Source organism: Mustela lutreola, chromosome 3, assembly GCF_030435805.1.
Source record: "Mustela lutreola isolate mMusLut2 chromosome 3, mMusLut2.pri, whole genome shotgun sequence".
NCBI classification, from domain to species: Eukaryota; Metazoa; Chordata; class Mammalia; order Carnivora; family Mustelidae; genus Mustela; species Mustela lutreola.
Window position 1 is genome coordinate 171,116,887 of NC_081292.1, and position 24,497 is coordinate 171,141,383.

General features: G+C 46.4%; 2 protein-coding genes across 5 annotated transcripts in view; both read right to left on the reverse strand.

Moving 5' to 3' along the window:
* Positions 1 to 1,424, reverse strand: part of GIGYF2 (GRB10 interacting GYF protein 2) — a 150,315-nt gene extending 148,891 nt beyond the window's left edge. For all 4 annotated transcript variants that reach the window (XM_059167700.1, XM_059167699.1, XM_059167696.1 and 1 more), the window contains exon 1: positions 1,283 to 1,424. The gene's annotated coding sequence lies outside the window, so the exon portion shown is untranslated. The remainder of the gene's footprint in view (positions 1 to 1,282) is intronic.
* A 12,812-nt stretch (positions 1,425 to 14,236) lies between these two features.
* EFHD1 (EF-hand domain family member D1) overlaps positions 14,237 to 24,497 on the reverse strand; it is a 41,158-nt gene continuing 30,897 nt past the window's right edge. The window contains exon 4 of the mRNA XM_059167702.1: positions 14,237 to 14,583. Within this exon, the coding sequence (XP_059023685.1) occupies positions 14,449 to 14,583 (135 nt within the window). The 3' untranslated portion in view covers positions 14,237 to 14,448. The remainder of the gene's footprint in view (positions 14,584 to 24,497) is intronic.

Here is a 24,497-nt window from a genome sequence, read left to right on the forward strand (position 1 = left end):
ACTCCAAAATCTGGCACACTAATTGGTAAAACACATAAAATCATCAATGAAAGACAGAACACATTTATGCTCTAACCAAAATGGGCAAACTCTGTAAGGCTAGAACTGCAAATATTAGATGGATGAAAGTTAATGTACCAAAACGAAAGACAAGAGAAAATTGTTTTAAATCTAAGAAGTCATTAGATTCTAAAAAGGAAACACTACAGGAGAGAATGTCTTCCCCGAACATAATACTGGGAATCCAAACCGCCTAAAATTCAAGATACGGAACACTGGGTAAGAAACCTGTTCACAGGTTTTCACCCCATCCTCAATTTCTTCTAAGTTTAATTGGAATACTTACCTTCCTTACAGAGAAACTAGGTGTGCTTAAGTGCTCTGACTTTAAGGGAAAGGAAAAAAACAAAAACACAGAGCTACATAAATGCAGATCAACGTTATTGCTTCCCAAACACGATCATACAAGCTGCTTCTTTCATACACCCTTCTGTGGTAGAAAACATAAATCTGATTTATGTTTCAGTTACAGAACTGAAGTATTCAAAGTGCTTCGTGGGAAACTGCTGATATGTAAAGACTAATGTCCATTTCAACCTGACGTGAATGTTCGGGTTCCAAAGCTGCCTCGGGCTCGACTTTCCCGACCTCGGTCCCAGGTTCAGATCATGACTCCACCTTGTCTCAGGCCTGGTCCAGACCCAGTCCTTTCGCCATGGAAGGAGTCTCCCCAGTGCAGACGCTCGGTCAGGAAGGCAAAGGCGCACCTCCCGGAGGCCAGGTGTGGGGAGGAGGGCCGGCCGAAGCAGCTGTCCGGCCGAAGCAGCTGTTACCCGGGACACCCCCGGCTGCGCGGGTGGCCGGCCCGAGAAGCAGGTAGCAGAAGGCAAACCCTCTGGCCCTGAGCAAATCGGCCTGACACTGCCCACCCCACCACCCTCTTCCCCTCCTCGACTCCCCCTGCGATGCCAACGGGCCCTGGAGGAGGGGGCTCCCCGGTTAGGCGGCCGAGACGCGCCTGGGCCCGGCATGTCCCCCGCCAGGGAGGAGGCTCCCTCCGGCCCCGCACCTGACCTGTCCCCTCGCCTGACGCCCGAGCCGACCGCGGCCACTGCCGGGGCGGCCTGTGGGTGTCCATGCGGCTGGGCCGGGTCAGGCCGGAGCGGCGAGGACGCGAGCGCGGGTGGGAGGCCCTGACGGCTCCGTGTGGGGTGGCGGGAGACCGCTGAGTTGGGGCGCGGAGCGGAGCCGGGCAAGGGAGTAAGACGGAGTGGCTGATTACCTGCGGTCCGGGACAGGGAGTCTCTCAGAACCCAAGTCAGTCCTCAGCCTCAACAACACAAGATGGCCGACACGTCGCCACGCACATCACGTGACAGCGCGCCCGCTCCGTCACGCCCCTTGCTCCGCCCCCGCCCCGCCTCGCCTCCCTACCCGCTCTTCCAGCCTCCCACGACATCCTTCCTTTCCGCTGCCTTCCGCCCCTATTCTCCGGACACGCCCCTACCCGAGCCCCGGATGCCAGGCTGGGAGAGGGCGGGGCCGCAGCAGGGCGCAGGCGCCTATGGGTGCCTGGGATGGGGCTCCCTGCCTGCCCTTGAGTTGAGTAGAGTTTGTGTCCAGAGTTGGAGTCTGGCCAGACGCCCTGTGACTCACCGTCCTATGCACCCAATCCAGATGCCTTTCGCTGTTCAAAAAGCTCTTCATCAATTACGAGCTGATCTTCAACACTAGAACTTTTTCACCCAGCATTTTCCTGCCCGTTTACCATCCTAGGGAAAAGGGGGAAACGACGAAAGCTGAAATTGAAAGTGTCTCTACTTGTTAACGGTTCTGGTAGAACTGGGATCTCATTCTAGAGTCTTGAAATAGGACAGCTGAGAAGGACCATACAGCTCCAACCCCCTTCTGGTACTGTATTAAGGGCTATAACCCTTTTGCCTAAAAATCTCCCTTGTGAGGGCTGCCAGATAAGATACAAGACACTAGAAATACTGGGGACATGGGACATGGGTTGAAAAGTTATTCGTTGTTTTTCTGAAATTCGGATTTAACTGGGCATCGTATATTTTTACTTCTATATCTGACAACACAACCTTTCTCAGTTTGTCCTATTCTTCTTGTGTATCCAACCCTCTCCCCTTTTCACAAGATCCTTCTCAACAGCTTTTTTTTTTTTTTTTAAGTAGGCTCCACACTGGAGCCCAAGAAGGTGATCGAACTCATGACCCTCAGATTGAGACTTGAGCTAAGATCAAGAGTCCCTCCGCTTAACTGACTTAGTCACACAGGCTCAGTTTTGTTTTTGTATTTTTTTAAAGATTTTATTTATTTTTTTGGCAGACAGAGATCACGGGTAGGCAGAGAGGCAGGCAGAGAGAGAGGGAGAACCAGGTTCCCCACTGAGCAGAGAAGCCCCATGTGGGGCTCCATCCCAGGATCATGACCCCAGCCGAAAGCAGAGGCTTTAACCCACTGAGCCACCCAGGCAACCGTAGGCTCAGTTTTTTTAAATACTCAAAAGTTGGGGTGCTTGGCTGGTTCAATTGGTAGAGCATGCCACTTTTGATCTCGGGGGTTGTAAATGCAACCTCCATTTTGGACATAGAGCTTACTCTAAAAAGTTGAAAATAAGAGCACCTGGGTGACTCAGTGGGTTAAGCCTCTGCCTTTTGCTCAGGTCATGATCTCAGGATCCTGGGATGAAGCCACATATCAGGCTCTCTGCTCAGTGGGGAACCTGGTTCCCCCCTCTCTCCTCCTGCCTCTCTGCCTACTTGTGATCTCTCTTCAAATTTAAAAAAAAAAAAAAAAAAAAAAAAACCTTAAAAAAAAGTAAAAAATAAAATATTCAAATGTCTTCCATTTTGAAAGTTAATAGTAAAAACTACAATTCCCCCACCAACGACCTCCCTACCTCTCTCTTCCCTTTCAAACCCAAACTACGAAAAAGAGTTGTTTATATTCACCCAATTTCAATATCTGGCAAGCAATCATCACACACCACTGTGGCTTCTATTCTCTTGCTTGCTCTCAGATACCTCAACCTACAAGTTGATCTCTGGAGTTTTTCAGTTCTGACCATGATATAGTACTTTTCCCATCTTCAATGTGACTGGCCACTTCCTATTTTCTGCAGTACTTTATTCCCTTGATCTTTATGTCCTCAATGCTTAAAATGTGGTCAATGAGCCAGTAGCATTAGCATCACTTCAAAGCTTGTTAGAAATGCAGAATCTCAAAAGGACCCTTCACAATCTCATTCTGCTGAACTCTAGACCCATATCATCCCCTTTCCCTTCCTTTTTCTCCTGAACTTACTGCTTCAGATATGCCCATATTTAAAGGTCCTTAAGGATGCCTGGGTGGCTCAGTCAGTTAGGCGTCCTGCTCTTTTTTTTTTCTTTTAAGATTTCATTTATTTATTTAAAGAGAGAGAGCACATGAGCAGGGGGAGGGGCAAAGGGAAAGGGAGAAGCAGACTCCCTGCTAAGCAGGGAGCCCAACATGGGGCTCGATCCCAGGACCCTGAGTTCATGACCTGAGCTGAAGGTAGATGCTTAACTGACTGAGCCACCCAGGTGCCCTAGGCATCCGACTCTTGATTTCAGCTCAGGTCATGGGATTGAGCCCCCATCAGGCTCTGCACTCAGCATTGAATCTGTTTGTCCCTTTGCTCATTCCCCTCACCCCCACGCTCACAGGCTCTCTCTCTCTCTAATAAATTAAACAAATAAATAAATAAAATTTTTTTTAAAATAAAGGTCCTATGATATAGTCAATGCACTAACAATTATGTACATTCAAACTTGATTATTTTACATTTGATCTTCAGCTGCACTGTAAATAGGGTACTGCACTGTAGTCTCCATATATGTTTATTACTTTCCTGTAATATTTAAGAGTTACTTAAAAGTATACAAAATGTACAGTTACTAAAACAGCTAATTTTTCCTTTTCTCTCCCTTTGAAAGGAAGGGGCTCCAGTTGTTCCTACATGGCTAGAACCATAATAAACAATGTACCAGTGATTTGTAACATAAGTATTGCAGTATGTTAGTAACAATCTTGCAGGCTTGTTTTCCAAAGTTCATTTTATTTTGATCAGTTCAGTATATTGCACTAATTGTTTTAGGTATTTTCATTATATGAAATCTACCATGTGTCAGAAATGATTTAATCTATTTAAGTGTTGAACTGCTAGCAGAACTTGTACATTTACAGTAATTCAGAATTAGTAAGGAAAACAGTTCACCAGTGTTTAGTTTTATATTGAGGTGCTCAGGTTGAAATAAAGTGGTATAAAAAAAGCAAAAAAATAAAAAATAAAAAAATAAAGGTCCTCAAATAAGCCATTCTGTTTTAACCTTTGCTAGTGTTATTCCCTCTTGTTACAATGATTTTCCCAACACTTACCCCGCTTGCTGCCAATCTGCATAACTCCTGCTCATCTTTAAAACCCTAAATCAGGGGCGCCTGGGTGGCTCAGTGGGTTAAGCCTCTGCTTTCAGCTCAGGTCATGATCCCAGGGTCCTGGGATCGAGCCCCACATCGAGCCCCATATCGGGCTCTCTGCTCAGCAGGGAGCCTGCTTCCTCCTCTCTCTCTGCCTCTCTGCCTACTTGTGATCTCTGTCTGTCAAGTAAATAAATAAAATTTTTTTAAAAATAAATGAATAAATAAAAGTCTAAATCATATGTTATTGCCTCTGTGAAGCTTTTTTTAATCCCCTCCCTTAGACCACTGACCTTGCCCCTTGAGCCGCTATTTTTAAGAAAAAGAAAAAAAAAAAGCAATACTGGGGCGCCTGGGTGGCTCAATAGTTAAGCGTCTGCCTTCAGCTCAGGTCATAATCTCAGGGTCCTGGGACTGAGCCCTACATCAGGCTCTCTGCTCATCTGGAAGCCTGCTTCTCCCTCTCCCACTTCCCCTGCTTGTGTTCCTTCTCTCACTGTGTCTCTCTCTGTCAAATAGATAAACAAAAATCTTTAAAAAGACTTTCATTCTCTCTTGTAATCCTGAGGATGGCACTTTGGTGCACTAAGAAAGCCAACCAGGCACCTGGAAGAAGTCCTTACTTCCTCTAAATTCCAACCAGGTCTTTCTAGCCCAGGCTGATTACTGAGCCCATGCCCCGAACCAGCTTGTCATGCCCCCTCCACCTCTCTGATGATGTGCCACCAGTGTCTGTAATTTTATATATTTTTTTATTATATATATAATTTATATGTGTCAGATATAATTTAAATATATGTATAATTAAGGTATAATTTATATATAGTAAAATTAGCATTTGTAGTGGTATTCTGCAACTTTTGACAAATGCATACAGGTGTGTGTAATACCACTAAAATTAAAGTGCAAAATAGTCCCACCATCCACTAGAGTTCCCTCAATTGTAGTCAGCACTAACCCCCACTCTTGGCCCCTAAACCACTGTTATGTTTTCTGTCCGTCTCCTCTTCCTCCTCCTCCTCCTCCTTCTCCTTCTCCTTCTCTTCATGAGTAGCATTTTATTCCATGTATTTGCTTATCCATTCCCGGGCTGAGGGACATTTGGGTTGTTTCCAGTTTGGGAAGATTATTAATAAAGCCATTATAAATATTCAGAAGCAGGTATTTGTGCAAACATAGGCTTTTAATTCACTTGGATAAATACCTCAGGATGGGATTAGTGGTTATGTGGTGTTTTTAAGTTTATCAGAAACTGTGCAACTGTTTTTCAGAGCATCTTAGCCACGTTTTTAGCCCCAGAGTAAAAGCTTCTATAGAGCAGGAACCAAAACTAAAAGAAGAGAAGAGAGGGAGGAGGACGGGGAAGGAGTAATTGACTTTACATCCTCAGCAGCTGACATTGTCCTAGCATACGGTAGACACTCAGTAAATACCTACAGAATCAAATCAATTCTTTTTTTTTTTAATATTTTATTTATTTATTTATTTGACAGAGAGAAATCACAAGTAGATGTGGGGCAGGCAGAGAGAGAGAGAGGGAAGCAGGCTCCCTGCTGAGCAGAGAGCCCGATGCGGGACTCGATCCCAGGACCCTGAGATCATGACCTGAGCCGAAGGCAGCGGCTTAAACCACTGAGCCACCCAGGCGCCCCTAGAATCAAATCAATTCTTGATTATCTACTCTGAGGAAGAGTGCCTTCCCCTCCTGGTATTCATTCTGTTTTTCCAATGTTTCATGAAATAGTGGTTTTAAAGTTACAACAGTAGACTGATACCCACTCTAGTTAGGAAAATAACAAAGTTTCACCCGTGTTGTATCATTGATAGAAACAGAGAAGGTTAATAATAATAGATCACTGGGGGACGGGGGGAGGGGGGAAGGAGTACGGAGTTTAACCAGAAGCAAGTTTAGTAGTTCAGTATGTAACAAATACTGGTGGATCCACTGCCATAGATTGTATTTTTCTAAAAATGGCAACACCAATATTGTTCATCCAATATACCCCTCTCCAACCTTGCCACTACCCTCTCTAGAGGTAGAATCTAATTCCCTTCCTCTGGGGCTATTATATATAACTGATAGAATATGGCAAAAGTGAAAGGAGGTGACTTCCAATGCTAGATCACAAAGGTGACAGAGCTTCTACCTTACTTGCTAAAACAGTCTCTTTTGAAGCAAAGAGCTCCCAGATAATAGATCCAAATGGTCTGAGGTCGCCGTTCTGTGAAGAAGCCTAGACTACAAGGAGTGGTCCATGTAGCTCCCCCCCACAACAGCCCCAACTGAAGTTTCAGGGGTCTGAGCTACAGATCTGAGAGTCCTCCATAGAGAGGATATCTTTGAAATTGTGGGTTATCACCTACAACCAGCAAATTGCAGAAAGGAAACATACGGAGATAAGAAAGACTCTTGGGAGGAAAACACGCAGCTGGTGGCAGAGAAAAGTTACAGGTAGGACCAGGTTAGGAGCAGGAGCCAGTCTCAGAACAGAGGCAGGAAGAAATTGATTGGCAGGGCCCAATCTACAAGATGGTCAAGGAGTCTGGTGTGGGGGGAACAGCCATTGAATTTGGTGAGTAGAATGGTCTACAGAGCAGGAGAATAGAATATAAGGAAAGAGTAGGAGATAGGGAAGGGAGCATGCAGAAGTTTGGAAGTGGATGAAAAGGGAGGATGGATTTGTTGGTGAAGAGAGCAATGGCCACTCAGATTGGGACCCTAACTAAAACTGTTACATTCATAACTGAAAACCAAAGAGAAAACACACGTAAGAGAGTGGGGGAAGATACAGAGCCAGAGAGCTGAGCAAACGTCAGGGAAATGCTGCTCAGATAACTATGGAAACAGATCCATTTTTATGTTTGAAAACATTTTTATTATAAAAGTACTTGCATATTTTAAATTCTACTCTCATTTCTAACCTTCAGATGTATACCAAGAAAATTAAATCATAATAATCTGTCTTGGAATGTAATAAATGTATCCTTTCACATAAATGTCCCGTAACATGTCCCAAAATGGTTTTTTTTTTTTCCTGTTTTCTCTTGACTCTTATGCATATTTAGGATTTCATACTGCAGCTGTCCCAGAGGGTTCCCACACGGATGTACAAACTGCCCTTCTCAGTTTCATGGTGGCCAGACAGTCTCCTCTCTTTTTCACTAACTGTTATAAATAGCAGTAAAGCAATACATGCTTATGGTTTTTATATTTTTAGAATGCAAACACATATAAAGAAGAAAATTTAAATCCCCTCAAGTCCTATTCAAGACCCTCAGGTTGTCCCCTACTGAGGTCACGCGTTCGGGTATGGCTTCCCCCAAAGCTTTGGATGCATAGACAAATATGATGTCCTTCTCCATTCTCAGCACCCCCAAGTGCTGAGAATATGATGGTTGCCCCAAATCCACTTGATCTCTGACCTCATGCACCTTAGTCTGCGTGGGCAGAACCATGATTTTGTATCTCTCTTGTAAAACAAACAAAACAAAAGCTCTATGCCTGCTGCTCTGACCCTAACCTTTTTCCAAGAAACAGTACCCCCTGGCATCCTCCACATGTTTTAAATGACTCCCTAGCTGTGTTCATTTACATGTCTGTACCATAATACACTTAATCGACCCCTGCTGATAGACATCCTGATTGTTTCCAGCAGTTTTGCTATGACAAGCAAGGCAGTAATGAGTATCACTCTAAATACACCCCTGTTTGGGCGCCTGGGTGGTTGCATTGGTTAAGCATCTACCTTCCGCTCAGGTCACGATCCCAGAGTCTTGGGTGTGAGCCACACATAGTACTCCCTGCTCAGAGGGGAGCCCTCTTCTCCCTCTCCCCCTGCTTGTGCTCTCTCTCTCTCTCTCTGTCAAGTAAAAAAATAAATAAAATATATTTTTTTAAAACTTGTATACCCTACCGACTGAGCCAGCTAGGCACCCCCAGAGTGTGACTTCTGAAACTAGGTTTTTGGGGGTTTAAGATTAATTTTATTTACTTATTTATTTGACAGAAAGAGGGCACAAGCAAGGGGAGCTGTAGGCAGAGGGAGAAACAGGCTCTCTGCAGAGCAGGGAACCCGATGTGGGGCTCGATCCCAGGACCCTGGCGTCATAACCTGAGCTGAAGGCAGATGCTCAACCAAATGGGCCTCCAGGCGCCCCTGAAGCTAGAGGGTTTTTTGTGTTTTATTTTTTTAAAGGCTTTAATTATTTATTTGACATATAGACAGCAAGAGAGGAAACACAAACCATGGGAGAGGGTGAGGGAGAAGGCATCTGGCTAAGCAGGGAGCCCAATGTGGGACTTGATCCCATGACCCCGGGATCATGATCTGAGCCAAGACAATGTGGCTGATCTCTGGTCTCTTGTATCCCTGTTTGAGGAAGGCCAGCTGCCATGTTGTGAGGACATTCAAACAGCCCGGTGGAGAGGTTCATGTAGCAAGTGACTCAGTCCTCTGACCAACAGGTAGCAGCATCTTGGGAACCCTATGATGGAGCCCTCTCGAAAGGGGATACTCCAGCCCCTCATGAGCCTCAGATGACTACCCCTCCCACTGATGTTTTGCAGCCTCAAGAGAGACGCTGTGCTCAAACCACCTGGTAAACTGCCTCTGAATTCCTGACCCTCAGAGACTGCATGAGATGGTAAATGTTAATTACTGTGTTAAGCTACTAAGTTACGGAATGATTCATTAAAGCAAAGATAAATACAATTTTAAGGCTTTTTAAAAAAGATTTATTTATTTATTTGACAGAGAGAGAGAGAGAGAAAAAAAAAAAAAAAAAAGATAACATGTGGCCTGATTCCAGGACGCTGGGATCATGAGCTGAAGGCAGACAGTTCAGTGACTGAGCCACCCAGGTGCTCCTAAAATTTTCAATGTTAACAGTCTACCAAGTTGCCTTTCAAGAAGGCAAGAGCAGCTGTGCACCTCTACCAATCCCATGATACAGAGTACGGAAAGTGACTGGTTTCAGGAAGGATGCAGGGTAGGGGAAACTGACCCCTGAAAAGGTCTATCTTTAGCACTTCCCTAAGTTGTAGAACCCTAAGTTGCCCCCCAGGACCTCTCACCAGCACAGAACCCTGAGGATGTCTATGGAACCACTGTTGCTATAATTCAGCCCCGCAGGCAGAGATGTGGCCAGAATCTGGTCTGGTGGGCAGGCAAGGTCAGCAGGCAGAAATCTGAGCAGGGGCAAGGCCACATATGTCGGGTCATGTGATCCAGCAATCCAGCCTGGAGGGCTCAGCAAGTGGCAGCTGCAGGGGGCGTGGCAGGTGAGCAGGAATCTCCCTAGGCTGGTGGGGTCAGAAGCCTCAAAAGAACAGAGAAGCGAGAAAGAGGGCACCTGCGCTTGGGGCCAAGGCAGCAACCAGAACTGGGCAACCTGGCCTGGGATCCTTTGCCCAAGACTCAGGAGGAAACAGGATTGCAGTTGTACGAGGTGGAAGACAGAGAGGGAGCCAATCACGTCCTGGGCACTGATAAGTACCAGGCTTGGAATTGGCCAGGTCAATGATCATCATCTGGGTTTTACAGGGGGAGGACTGAGGATCAGAGAAGCTAAACTACTAGCTTCCATCTGACTCCAAATCCCATTACGTCACACAGCCCCCAGGGCAGAGGGAGAACTGGTTTGTCGATTTGTTGGGTTTCCCTATTGCTCAGTCAAAGGAGGGCCTTTGGAGAGTAGACTCATCACTTTTCCATTGAGAAGGATGTCCCCACCATCTCCACTATCCTCACTTTCAGAGCTCTTCCCTCAGGCCGGGCTTCCAGGTCAGGGTGTTTAGAAGGTCTCTGAATCGGTGATAGAGGTCCTCCTTACCCATCTCTGCTGCGACAAACCCGCTTTGTCCTTGTGAAACAAATAGGCAGAGGAGCCTGTCACGGGCCGGGCAGCATGCTAGGTCTACCTCGGTGGGTAAGGCAGAGTTCCTGCCCTTCAATTTGATTGTCCAAAGAGGAAGAGAAGTGAAAAGAAGGGTATTGCATAATGTCATAAAGAGCACAGTAGGGAAAAACGAAACAAACCCCAAGGGGCATCTCACCTAGCCTGGGCCATCAGGAAAGCTTCCTGAAGATAATCCCTGAGCTGAGTCACCAACAATGAGTCCTTTGCCAGGGGAAGGGAGGGAGGGAGTGCCAGGTGGAGGAAATAGTCGTGCCTAGCTCTCAGGAACCCCACTTTCTAGGAACCCCTAGGTATCCTGTGTACCTGGAGAGTGGTTTGGAAGGAGGGATGGAAGGGAGGAGGGGGTAAGCAATGGGACAGGACAGGTGAGTAGGGACTAGATCCCCAAAGTGGGGGAAGCAAAAATTGAAGTAGAGATGTTAGAAACCAATGTTATCCTAACTGCAGAGTGGCCCGTCTGGGCAAATGGGAGCAGGGAAAGCAGCCAGGAGGCCATGGCAGAGACCCAGAAAAAAACCATTGAAGGCCATGGCCATGGCCACAGAGGGGAAAAGTGGGAGCTGTGGGTGAGAGGCATGAAGAGAACAACATCTAGAGAACTCTGTGATCAAGGTGGGGCAAATAAGTCCTACCCCTGGTCTCCAGCTACATGGTCCAATTATATGTCCTTTTTTTTTTTTTTTTTAAGATTTTATTTATTTATTTGACAGAGAGAGAGAGTGAGAGAGCGAGAGCAGGAACACAAGCAGGGGGAGTGGGAGAGGGAGAAGCCCACTTCCCGAGGAGCAGGGAGCCAGATGTGGGGCTCGATCTCAGGACCCTGGGAACATGACCTGAGCCGAAGGCAGACGCCCAACGACTGAGCCACCAAGCGCCCCTTATTTGTTCTTTTTGTCTTCAGTTCTTCTCTGTTACATTTTCTATCATTTGCAGTCACAAGTTTTTAGCTCTTACATGGGCTTAGCTGTCCAGAGAGGACAATGGATGTTTGAAGTAATTATACTGAACAGGGACTCAATCGCCAGGACCTTGAGATCATACCTGAGCTGAAGGCAATCACTCAACCCACTGAGCCACCCAGGCACAGTTTCAGATTTGCAGAACTTGGGAGAAAATAAACTTCCCATATATCTTTCTCCCTGCACCTCCCCCTTCCCATTACTAACACCTGGCATTAGTGTGCTATGTTTGTTACAGCTGATGCGCCGTAATAATATCTTATCATCAAGTAAAACCCATAGTTTATATTAGGGCATGCTCTTTAGTGTTGTGCATTGTGTTTTGACAAATGTGTTACGACCTCTAGAGGATCACTACAGGACCACTAAAATCCCCCATGTTCCACCTATTCATCCTGCCCCCTTTCCCTCTCAAGCTTTTTTTTTTTTTAAGATTTTATTTATTTACTTGACAGAGATGACAAGAAGGCAGAGAGGCAGGCAGAGAGAGGAAGGGAAGCAGGGTCCCTGCCAAGTGAAAAGCCCAACTTGGGGCTCGATCTCAGGACCCCAGGATCATGACCTGAGCTGAAGGCAGAGGCTTTGACCCACTGGGCCACCCAGGCATCCCTCAAACCGACTTTTTAACTTCAGTTTTCGTAGTTTCCTTTTCCAGATGTCATAGTTGGAATCATACCATGTGTAAACTTCCCAGACTGGCTTCTTTCACTTAGCACTAAGCATGTTAAGTTTCCTCCATCGTTCTGTGGCTTGACAGCTCAGTTTTTTTCATTGTTAGTATTTCTTTTCATGGCTGAATTAGTATCTCGTTGTACTGATGGACCTGTTTATCCATTCACCTACTGGAAAGCATTTTGGATGCTCCCAAGTTTTAAGAAATAGCTGCTAGAAACATTCATGGCAAACATTCTACATTTTGTGTAGACAGAGAGAGGTTCCCAGCTCGTTTGAGAAAATGCCAAGAAGCACGTTTCCTGGATTGTTATGGTCAGAGCGTCTCCATCTCTTTTTTGTGCCCACTTCCTCACGTAGGGAGGCTGGAGGGTGACCCTACCTGGAAAAATGATGCCAAAGAATCATAAGTCTTGGTTTTGGGGCAAAAACCGCAATGACGGGGCACCTGGGTGGCTCAGTGGTTTAAAGCGTCTGCTTTCGGCTCAGGTCATGATCCCAGGGTCCTGGGATCAAGCCCCGAATCAGGCTCTCTGCTCAGCAGGGAGCCTGCTTCCCTTCCTCTCTTTCTCTGCCTGCCTCTCTGCCTACTTGTGATCTCTGTCCATCAAATAAATAAATAAAATCTTAAAAAAAAAACCAAAAAACCTGCAATGATCCTCCCTGGGGAGCTATGGGTGTTCTCTTTGGAGAGAGGTTCTTACTCAGATCCCTAATGCCCCAGAATCTACATAGGAAGGTGGGAGGGCTCATTGGCCCTCATCAGAGTTTCAAGGGATCTAGGAAGCAAGAGAAATTAAGCTTCAGATTTTACCTGTGGCTGAGAGAGTCCTCAGTGATGAGAAGGGGAAGAGCGGCAGACTCACAACCTCAGTATATAGAATGCCCCTGAGGAAAGCTGACTCTCTAGTTACCACTCCTTTTCTCCTTTTTAAAAAAGATCTTATTATTTATTTGTCAGAGAGAGTGAGGGAGTGAGTGAACAGAGAGCACAAGAGGGGGAAGTGGCAGGCAGAGGGAAAAGCAGGCTCCCCACTGAGCAAGGAGCCCGAAGTGGGAATCAATCCCAGGACCCTGGGATCATGACCTGAGCAGGAGGCAGATGCTTAACCCACTGAGCCACCCAGGTGTCCCTCTAGTTACCACTTCTAACTCTACTCCCAGGAGTTGGTGTCAAACAGGAGCCTGGGCTGGGTGTGGCCCCTGCAAAAAGTGTCCTCCTCTCTCCCTCCAAATCGAAGAAGACTAGAAGCACATGGCTGTGATGGCAAAGTCCACTTGCACAGTTTATTTAAAAAGAGACAGCTGTAAAGTAGAAATGCAGATGTTTTCCTGTGGTAAAGACAGCAGTTACAAAAGAGAAGTAATAAATATGACGCTAGGAAGTATTTGTAAAAATACAGCAAACCCCTGGTATTTGCGAGCCATCCCCAAAACACCTAACATGAAAATTTGCACGGAGGGTAAGAACAGCATCACCTCGACATCTTGGGAGCAAAAGCTGGAAACTGGCCAGATGAGCACGGTCATGACCTTGGGATTTTGAAAAGCTCTGGATTTGTCACTTGGGAAGGTAGGGGTCTGCTGGATTAGAATTTGCATAGTCAGACTTAACAGGGATTCTTCTATGCATTAATATCACTTCTGATTATTTTCCTATTCTTACAGGTAAGTTGCACAGTATTTAAGAGTATGAGGAAAGGCTGAAATGAGAAGACATGAAGAGAGGAGGACTGAAGAGGGTGGGTCCGTGGGGAATGCTAAGAGACAGGAGACAGGTGATAGGAAGGAACAGAATATTCTATTTTTCTACTGTTTTGTCACCTCAGTAGCATGCCACTCCCCCTGTTGAAGAGGGGACAGGCAGTGGCCCAGCCTGGCTTGCCTTCAACCTCACCATCATCAAAAGACAGAAGATGCAAAAGCAACTGGCAGAATCAGGCTCAGAATGGAAACAGGGAAGTTGGATAAGAAACAAAGCGAGGGTCGGGGGTGGGGGGGACCCAGAGAGGAGAGGGGCAGAGAATCACCCAAGAAAATGGGGGTAACATTAACATCAGAGCCCTCCAGGGACTATCTCCTCTGAGGACCATCAAAGAAAGAAATATCTGCACAAATTAACACTCTCTGATACAAAGTGGCAAAGGGACAAGGAAAAAGTACAAACTGCCAAGTAGAGGCACAATCTGGCTACACAGGAAGGAGGGCAGGAAAGAGAAGCAAGGAGGCCAGTTGGCTCATCCCAGGACCCTGGGACCCTGTGGGAGCCCCTCCCACACAGGGATGAGAGCCTCTCCTGCCCCCCCATGAGGCTGTGGAGTTTGCACTGGGTGGTGGGTGTGGAGGCTGGGTAGGGGTGGGAGTGGCAGGGGTGAGGGTGCCCAGCCAGCTCTCTCAGGGGCATCTGTGAGGCACTGTGTGGATGGAGGTCAAGGTTACTTGACTATGTGCTGAAAGCAGCCTTGAGCTCCCGGAAGGCAGCTTGGCGGAGCCTCCTCTTCTCCTCCTCCCGCTTCCGCTCATCTTGCTCGGCTTTTAGCTCAGCTTCAAACTTACTGGCACAGGACAAAGCTTGGACCTGCAGAGAAATGGCAAACACAAACCAACAGACTGAGGGAGAGGAGGAGAAACTTGGGAGATGGAGCAGCTCATCTAACAGAACTCAAGCTGGCTAAAGCCGTGTGACACGGGAACCCAGTCCTGCTGCGGGGCAGGACCCCCTCATCCCCCAAAGCAAAGACTTGTTTTCACAAGTTCTCTCAGTCCACTACTGATGATGCCATCCTTCATCTGCCCCTGTGTTATATACATGGTTCTACTGCCAGGGCTGGTCTTTCTACTTCACTTCTTTTCCCGGACACTGTTTCATATCCTGCCTATTACCCACTCCCATGTCAACCTTACATTTCACAATAATATTGTTTTGTTCTAGGGGGAGAAAACAAAAACCAAAACCAATGAACTCCCTGCTGGGATTCTGATTCCAACTGCCTCATTGTGCCAGTGGCAAATGGATACCTTTACAATAGATCAATCATTCTGAATTGACTTCCGAGTATTATGTGTTTTGGGGGATGTTGTGAATGGGATTTAGTGCCAATTCTTTAAACTTTTATCTGTAATAATATCATTATCAGATACATCCATCTTAAAACCCTGTATTCTGGAACTGATTCCTCCCCCGCCCCCCACTAGTCTCTCATCAATTTGGTAAAATTCCCAAACGCGCTGGGTGTGCACGTTATTTTAGTAAAGATTGCCAAATTGCTCTCCAAAGTAGCTGTTCCAATTTACACCCCCACCATCATGGAATGTTGAGTACTCATTTCCCCACAGCCTCGCCAACGTTTATCAGTAACCTTTTTCCTGTTTGCCAATCTGATAGGGGAAAAAACCCACAAACCTGGCACCTTATTTCCTTTTTGCTGAATTACCCCTATCCCTGGGGTTTCCCACTTCTCCATTCTTTACAAATTTAGACTTAGTCCCTTGTTACATATTTTTCAGTTACTTAGTCTTTTGCTTGTCTAACTTCAAGGTTATCTGAGGCCATGGGAATATTTAAATTTTGTTATCATCATAATCTTCAACCACTTCCATTTTGGCTTTTGTCTATCTCTCCCTCCTAGCAGGCTCCACACCCAAGGTGGGGCTTGAACTCAAGACCCCAAGAACAAGAGTCACATGTTCTACTAACTGAGCCAGCCAGGCTCCCCAAGGCTTTTCTCTCTTAAGTCATGTTTAAGGTCTTCTATATTCCAGGGCTCTAAACCCATTTTCCTCTCCTATTTTTCTGGTTTTACTTTCCTATTCAGCTCTTAAAGTCACCTACACTGTATGTTAGTGAAGGAATATTATCAATTAGAAGGATTTTATCTCAGTTTCCTAAGTGGAGAGCCAATTTTCTCAATGTCCTTTTACCAAATAGTCCATCATTTTCCCACTGATTTGAAAATTATCTTTGTATGTACTAAATTCCCACGTGAAGGTCTGTTTTTACTGTTTTCTATCCTGTTCCACTGATTTCATTACTGCACCTGCACTACATTATTTAATATTACTGCTTACAGAATGCCTTGACATTGAGGAAAATATTCCATTATGTTGACTAAGCACATTCTTTTCATATTTTTATTTTTTTAAAAGATTCATGTATATTTTAAGAGATTTATTTATTTGAGAGAGAGAGAGAATGTAACCATGCACGTGAGTGGGGAGGAGGGCAGAGGGAGAGGGGAAGCAGACTCCCCACTCCCTACCCCCCCCCCCCCCCCAGCACAGAGCTCAATGCAGGCCCATCCACAGCCCGGAGATCATGACCTCAGCTGAAATCAAGAGCAGGATTCTCTGAGGCACCTGGGTGGCTCAGTGGGTTAAGCCGCTGCCTTCGGCTCAGGTCATGATCTCAGGGTCCTGGGATCGAGCCCCACATCGGGCTCTCTGCTCAGCAGGGAGCCTGCTTCCTCCTCTCTCTCTGCCTGCCTCTCTGCCTGCTTGTCATCTCTCTCTGTCAAATAAATAAATAAAATCTTAAAAAAAAAAAAAAAAAGAGCAGGATGCTCAACCAACTGAGCCACCCAGGCACCCCTAACTATTTTTTTTTAAGTAGGTCCATGCCCAGCATGGATGGAGCCCAACATGGAGCCTGAACTCATGACCCTAAGATCAAGACCTGAGCTGAGATCAAGAGTCAGATGCTTAACTGTCTCCATCCAGGTGCCCCTCTTTTCGTATTTTTTTTTTAAAGATTTTATTTATTTATTTGACAGACAGAGATCACAAGTAGGCAGAGAGGCAGGCAGAGAGAGAGGAAGGGAAGCAGGCTCCCTGCAGAGCAGAGAACCCGATGTGGGGCTCGATCCCAGAACCCTGGGATCATGACCTGAGCTGACGAAGGCAGAGGCTTTAACCCACTGAGCCACCCAGGCGCCCCCTCTTTTCGTATTTTTAAATGTCTTATTATGAATGAGTTTTTTTAAAAAAAAGATTTTGTTTATTTATTTGACAGAGACAAAGAGAGAGATCACAAGTAGGCAGAGTCAGGCAGGGGCGGGGGGGCGGGGTAGGGGGTTGGGAAGCAGGCTCCCTGCTGAGCGGAGACCCCCCCCCCCCCAATGCGGGGCTCAATCCCAGGACCCTGAGATCATGACCCGAGCCAACGAAGGCAGAGGCTTAACCCACTGAGCCACCCAGGTGCCCAATGAATGAGTATTAAGCTTACCAAATGTTTTGAGATGTTTCACTGAAAATGATCACATTTTTCATATTTGATACCGATGACATTTTAAAAACTTATCCCTGCAGTCTTAACATAAACTTCAAATGTATTAAGGTCCCCACAGCTATATTCATTACATTAATATTCTTTCTGATGTGTTTTTATCTGATGTTATCAGAATCATGATGGCTTTAGAGAATGAGGTGATACAATCTTTCTCAGTGTGTTTTAACTAGTTTGTGACATTGAAAAGAAAGTGTAACATTGAAGAATTAATCCCTAAATTCCCCAGCACTTAACTGGGGTTTTTTTTTGGGGGGGGTGAGGGGAGTCAACTTACTAAATGTTTTTACAGTTCATCACATTGTCCACATATTATCTCAAATTTACAAAAAAAAAAAAAAGCATTCCCTTTCATTGAATATTTAATGATTTTAAGTCAATGTGTCCTAACCACTCGCTTTTTTTTTTTTTTTTTTTAAATTTTAGGTAGGCTCCAAGGCCAACATGGGGCTTGATCCCTGTAACCTACAGTTCCACCTTCTACTGACTGAGCCAGTGGGGCACCCAAATCTCTCACTATTTTTAACTAGCATGTTCCTGGGTCCACCATCTTTTCTCCATCATGAGCTTCAACGTTTGGGTGTCTCCTTGTATGTTCTACTTCTCTGCCAGTGCAGCTGAGATTTATCTATTTCCAACAATGCTCTTTATCCTATCCTCTCTGGTTTTCAATCCATTACCTCCTTGGTGACACAATGCAGACTCTCACATCTCAATGAAAAATAGTAACATTCCTTCCTACATTCTCCCTGTACTGCACAGGGGCCTGTGTCTGAACACAGGATACCTCTGAAAGAATCAACCGCATAGGGGTAGGGACTAGGAAATTATGTTTTCCAAATTTCCCAGGTATTTCGTAAGCACTTGAGGCCCTGCTCTGTCTCTTCCAGCTCCCTACACTGGAGTCACTAGAAGACAGATTTAGTTGCCTACAGTAGAGCTCGGCTCACGCTGACTCTCATTAACCACTGTCCCTGGATTCAGGCTGAAAACTTGGACCTCAGGTCCCTTTGTCTAGCTCCAACACCTCCCCTCCTTCACCTTTTTTTTTTTTTTTCCTTGTTTGGTTTTCAGGAATTTTACGAGCTGGCTGTTAAGTGTTAAAAATTAAAAAAAAAAAATACTAGAAGTTAGATTATATAAATCTATAATTAGATTAGAAAAAAGAGAAATACATATTACAAAGTCATTGCTTCCTAATTATCTTGCTACATTTTATTCTTTCTGCTTTGTAGGCTGTCTGTTTCTGTTCCAGGTGGGCAACAATGGATAATGCTACTTACAAATCCACCTTTGGCAACATCTTGTTGGAAGCTTGAAAGCAACCCCCACCCCCAGGGGTATTTACGGAACCCAACAAAGTGCTACAAAGCAGGGTTTGATCTATTGTTTCATTCACAATCTTTTCTAAAGAAAGTAATGGGAATGTTAAAAATGTAGATTAAGCTGAAAAATGTGTAGTATCTATAGCCTTTATACCATTTTAGAGCTCCAAAGAATTTTACAGAATATTCTTCTAGTACTTGAAAACTATTACCAAATTTGGCAAGGGGGGCACCTGGGTGGCTTAGGTGGTAAGCATCTGCCTTTGGCTCAGGGCATGATCCCAGGGTCCTGGGGTGGAGCCTACATGGGGCTCCCTCTGCTCCCACAACCCATGCGCTCTCTCTTCTCTCTCTCAAATAAATAAATAAAATCTTCTTAAAAATTCGGCAAAAAAGTTGCTCACATCATTGAGGAATGAATGAAATTGAGTTCCATTCACTTTTTCTTATGAATTAAGTTAAACAAAGTATCAACTAACACTCATGTAGGACCTAGATTCTTCTCTCAGTTGCAACCATAGGCTGGCAATGGACCCAGAGCCCAGAAAAAATTAAGGAAACATTCTTTGATAATCAACAGACCATGTGGAATTTATAATAAAAGTAGTGTACACTTTATTATTTGCAAATTGTGTGCTATCTATCATTTATATCATTAAAATTTATTAAAACATACGGATATATGTATATGCATACTCTGTTCAGAGAGCCAGTTGCTAAACATTCACCAACAAACCACTGTCTAAGCCTCAGTGTTCTCCTCTGCAGAGTGGGATGCTACCACCTCTTCCCCTCCCATGTGTTAGATAAGACATGAACCTAAGGTCCACCTGCCCACTACTGCTGGCCAGGTCAGAGGCGTAGGGGCCTTTGCAACTCCCTCACTTGGGGTCCTTGTTCTCCACTATAAAAGCTACCTCTTGGGGTGCCTGGGTGGCTCAGTCAGTTAAGCATCTGCCTTCAGCTCAGGTCATGATCTCAGGGTCCTAGATTTGAGCCCTGCTTAGCACGGGGAGTTTGCTTCTCCCTCTCCCTCTGCCCCTCCCCTTGCTTGTGCTCTCTCACTTTCCCTCTCAAATAGATACAATCTTAAAAAAAAAAAAAAAAAAAAAAGTTGGGACGCCTGGGTGGTTCAGTTGTTAAGCGTCTGGTGGTTCAGTTGTTAAGCGTCTGCCTTTAGCTCCGGTCATGATCTCAGAGTCCAGGATTCAAGCCCTGCATCAGCCTCCCTGTTCAGCAGGGAGCCTGCTTCTCCCTCTGCCTGCTGCTCTCCCTCTGCTTGTGCTCTCTCTCTGGCAAATAAATAAATAAAATCTTTTTTTAAAAAAGTCTCCTTGATTCTATGGTCTGTGAGTGCTTTCTCGCCAATCACCCCACTCTGTGTCTTCATCATGTTTCCTTCTCTGGGGACCACTTCCCTGGGTTCTAAAAACACCGGTCTACTCTAGATTAAAAACAAAAACAAAAAGTTATCTGATTCCAAGCTACCGTTCCATTCCCACTTTATCTAGACCTCCTCTGCCAGCCATCTACACAGAAAAGTCAAGCTGTTTCTCCCCAGTTCCCACTCACCTCTTACCCTACTGCTATCTGCCCTCCACTAAGGAACCTGCTCTCTCAAAAGTCTCCAATGACCCACTTGCCAGAGCCAACACCCCCACCCTGGCCTCATCTGACTTCACCTCTTCCTGAAAGTGCTCCTGTCCTCCAAAATGGCATTTCCCCCCTGGGTTTTCTTGTTATCTCTGCTCACTTCCTTCCCCACAGTCAGTCTCCTCGAAATCTTGAGGTGGTACTTGGATCTTGTGAAGGCGGCTCCCCTTGTCTGTGTCGTCGGGTGTCTGTGAAGTGTTCATTTCCCCCTTCTCTCCTCCTCCAAGACGGTCCCCTGGTGCACGCCCCAAGGGTCTATGGAGACGCACCCCACCCTGACTCCAGAAGAAAGCCCAGTCAGGGTAATGGTATCCCAGCTCCTGTCAGTGCTTGGTGTGGCAACGAACATGTGTGAAAAGATCACTCCACGACCCTCAGTATCTAGCATCCCCATTCTTCCTAGCAGCAGAATTATAATCAGACACGTGGGTCCCTAGGAAGAAAGGCATTTTGGACTCTCCAATGCAGGTGTGACCAAGTTCTGTCCCACAGGGCACGAATGAGACTTTACAACAAACACTGTGCCCTCCGTTTTCTTCTTCTTTTTTTAAATTTATTTAAGCGATCTCTACACCAACACGGGGCTCCAGCTGATGACCCTGAAATCAAAAGTCACAGGCTCTTCTGACTGAGCCAGGCAGGCGCCCCCACAGTGTCCTTCAAACCAAAGTGCCTGCCATCCCCTTCCTCAAACCACTCCCACAGGAGGGGTGTGTCTCTGTCTCTATTTTTAAAATATCATCAATCCCTCTCTACACAGCTCCACAAGACTCATTCTGGTGGAATACTTTTTAAAATATTGTATTTATTTGACAGAGAGAAAGAGAGAGATCACAAGTAGGCAAAGACGTAGGTGGAGAGAGAGGGGGAAGGAGGCGTCCCGTTGAGCAGGGAGCCCAGTGCGGGGATGGATTCCAGGACCCCGAGATCAGGACCTGAGCCAAAGGCAGAGGCTTTAACCCACTGAACCACCCAGGCGCCCCCTGGTGGAACATCTTACTATTCACCTCCCAGCACGGCACTCCTACATACTGAGACTGCTAGTTCCTTTGGGATTCTCTCTCCCCATCCCCACTCACTACCCTCAACGGACCTACAATTCTCCGGACATCTGTGGAAGCCTCCCTGACTCCAGCCTCTCCCCAGTGCCCAGCACTGGTCAGGTAGAGGCCCCCAGAGGGCCCCCCACACCTGCTGCCGTGGTTCCCTGGCAAGGCTGTGCAGAGCCCATTATGCTCCACGTTTTCCGGGGCCCTACCCTGGGAAATCCCAAGTAGGTCTTCGGGGGCGGGAGGGGAGGAGACCCGAGAAGCTGGTCTGCAGATTTTTCTGGTCTGGTGGTCAGCAGGCTGGAGAGGCCACCTTCAGGGGAGCTCTCCGTGCACCTGGATCCGGTATGGACTGGGGGCCAGCCTCCCAACATTTGTTACCCTCCGTGCCTCGGAGCCTTTGTGCTTGGGTTCCCACGGCAGGAACGCCCTCCCCTCCTTGATTACAAGGTGAATCCCCATTCATCTCTGAACATCTGTTGCCAATGTCAGCTCCTCTATGGCCCTCTCCCAAATCTGAGTGATGATTCCCTCGACTCGTCATTCATGCAAACGTTTATTGAGGGCCATTACGTGCCAGGTCTGTAATTACAAAGATAACACACCCATTCTGCCTTTGAGTCTGGGTTGCGGAGGCAGACAGACAAGTTCAAAACATTTCATTGCTATTCTTTTCATCTTTTCTTTTCTTTATAAAAATTGTGCACGCACCTTATAAAACATTCCAAAAATATAAAAAAGCAGTCCCTTGGTCAGTCATAGCTATTACTAATACTCAGATATGTAATTAGCCAGGTTGGATTTAGTATTTAACAAAATTGGGCTGTAAACATAATGTTCTGCTTCCTTTGTTTCGTACATCTGTTCATACTCAGAGTGTGCAAACGGGCGGGCGTGCCACCAGGGACTCGATTCCCTGATAATGGAAGCTTTGGTTGATTCCAACTTTTCTCTATTGATGCTGTATAAAATCCCTGTGACACATCTACATTTATTTGCATGAGTGCCTCTAAGGGATAGAATCCTAGGGGCAGAATCCCATAAGTAAATGATACAAAGCACTCACAGCCAGCCCCAAAATGCTGTCCCTAAAGCTGGGACCATTTCTACACTCTCACCAAAAATGTCTGAGAATAGGGGAGGAGCAGAGGGAAGGGGAGAGAGAGGATTTCAAGCAGGCTCCATGCCTATCATGAAAGGAATAGAGTTTTCCAGAAATGGGCCTTTGGGTTGGGTATTTCAGGGAAAGGAAGTAGCAGGCACGAGGCCCCAGGGGTGAAAAGGCATGGCAGTATCTGAAGAAATGTGCTTGAGCGGCAAGGAAGGCCAGAACAAGGATCAGAGTCGGGTCATAAGATCCTTCGTGGTTTCCAGAGACTTCGTGCAGACTTTTTTTTTTTTTTTTTTAAAGATTTTATTTATTTATTTGACAGAGAGAGATCACAAGTAGGCAGAGAGGCAGGCAGAGAGAGAGAGGAGGAAACAGGCTCCCTGCTGAGCAGAGAGCCCGATGCGGGACTCGATCCCAGGACCCTGAGATCATGACCTGAGCTGAAGGCAGCGGCTTAACCCACTGAGCCACCCAGGTGCCCCTTCGTGCAGACTTTTAACAAGAGCATGGTTTGCTGAGCTGCAGCAGTGGCCCAAAAAGTGTCATGCTAAACTTGGGTCTCAATGTCAGGCCCCTGCCCACAGCCATCACCCAAAGATCTCCAAGTGTTGGCTTATCGGGTGATGACTAGAGAGGACCCATCCTTCCAGAACCCATCCACCCCTCCTCTCTATTCCTTCTCTTTCAAGGCTGAGAATTTGTTTTCCTCATGAGACTATGTGCGCCGTCCTGGGGAAGGCAAAAGTTCTGTCTACTAGCTCCTTGTGAAGGAGCTGTATTTCCAGAGTTTACTGTGCCTGGCATCCCCAGAGCTGTGTTGAATCAATGCTAAGTGATGAAGGAAGGGCCAAACCACTTTCAGGATTAGACATAGAATGCTGGCATTGAAGATGCCATGAGTGGCTGGCCTATCCCAAGTTCTCAGATGACAGCAGGAGGAACTCTGGTGTCAGGGGTTCACCATGACTCACAGTCTGCATACTGGCAGAACGATGATCGACCCTGTCTCCAAGCAGCATCATGGAATGCAAGGAGCCAGTCCTACTCGGGGGCGAGCACGGCCAGGATGGTTGCCAGGGACACTGCGTTTCTGGGCAAGCTCCTGGAATAAGCCATCACTCCCCAAGAGGCTGGCTTCCATCTGGGATGGGAGGGAGTCCCAACAGCTCCTATCACGTACCCAGTGCTCACAGTGAGCCAGGCACTCGCTAAACACTTTTTTTTTTCTTTTTTAAGATTTGATTTATTTGAGGAAGAAAGTGAGTGTGAACATGGAGAGTTACAAAAAGAGAGGGAGAAGCAGACTCCCCACTGAGCAGGGAGCCTGACGTGGGGCTGGATCCCAGGATGCTGGGATCATGCTCGAGGCAAAGGCAGATGCCTAACCGACTGAACCACCCAGGTGCCCCTAAACACTTTCTATATGTGAGCTCATTTAATCCTCACGGTCATCCTGTTATCGCTTCCACTGTACAGATGAGAAAACTAAGGCACAGAGTGGTAAAAGGGTCAGTGGAGGAGGCAGGACCTGACGCCAGGCAGCCCTCCCCACTGCACCATTCTGGCTGACTGGGGATTTGGAAGGCTCTCTGATGTCTCTTTCTACAGGTGTGCTCTGGGGAAATGAAAATGACAGCACCCAGCCAGGGGTAGGCTCTCCGTAAGTGTCTGATGACGGGATGAACGTGTGAATGAATGGAAGCAGCCAGAAAGGCTCTGGAGCCATGCACTGGAGCCATGCACTGGAGACTGCTTCCCAACCCCCTACATCACTGTCAGTGGAGCAAATACTGGTTCAAACTCGGGCAGGGGGCAGGCCACCGGGGCTCCCTCCTCTGGCCCCACTGTTTGCTCGTTCACACACAGGCACTTAAGACATAAAGTTACAGGAAATTGCTCCATTAATTCAACTGCAGCTCGGGGCAGAGCTGCAGGGAGTTCTTCTGGGAGGTCTGGAACCTCGTATCAGCAAACCCATTTGAATCAGAAACCAGGATGGAACGCACGCACGTGCCATCTAATTGTTTTTCCATCTTGCTTTTTGTTTTCAGACTGCACGCAGATACACTCGTT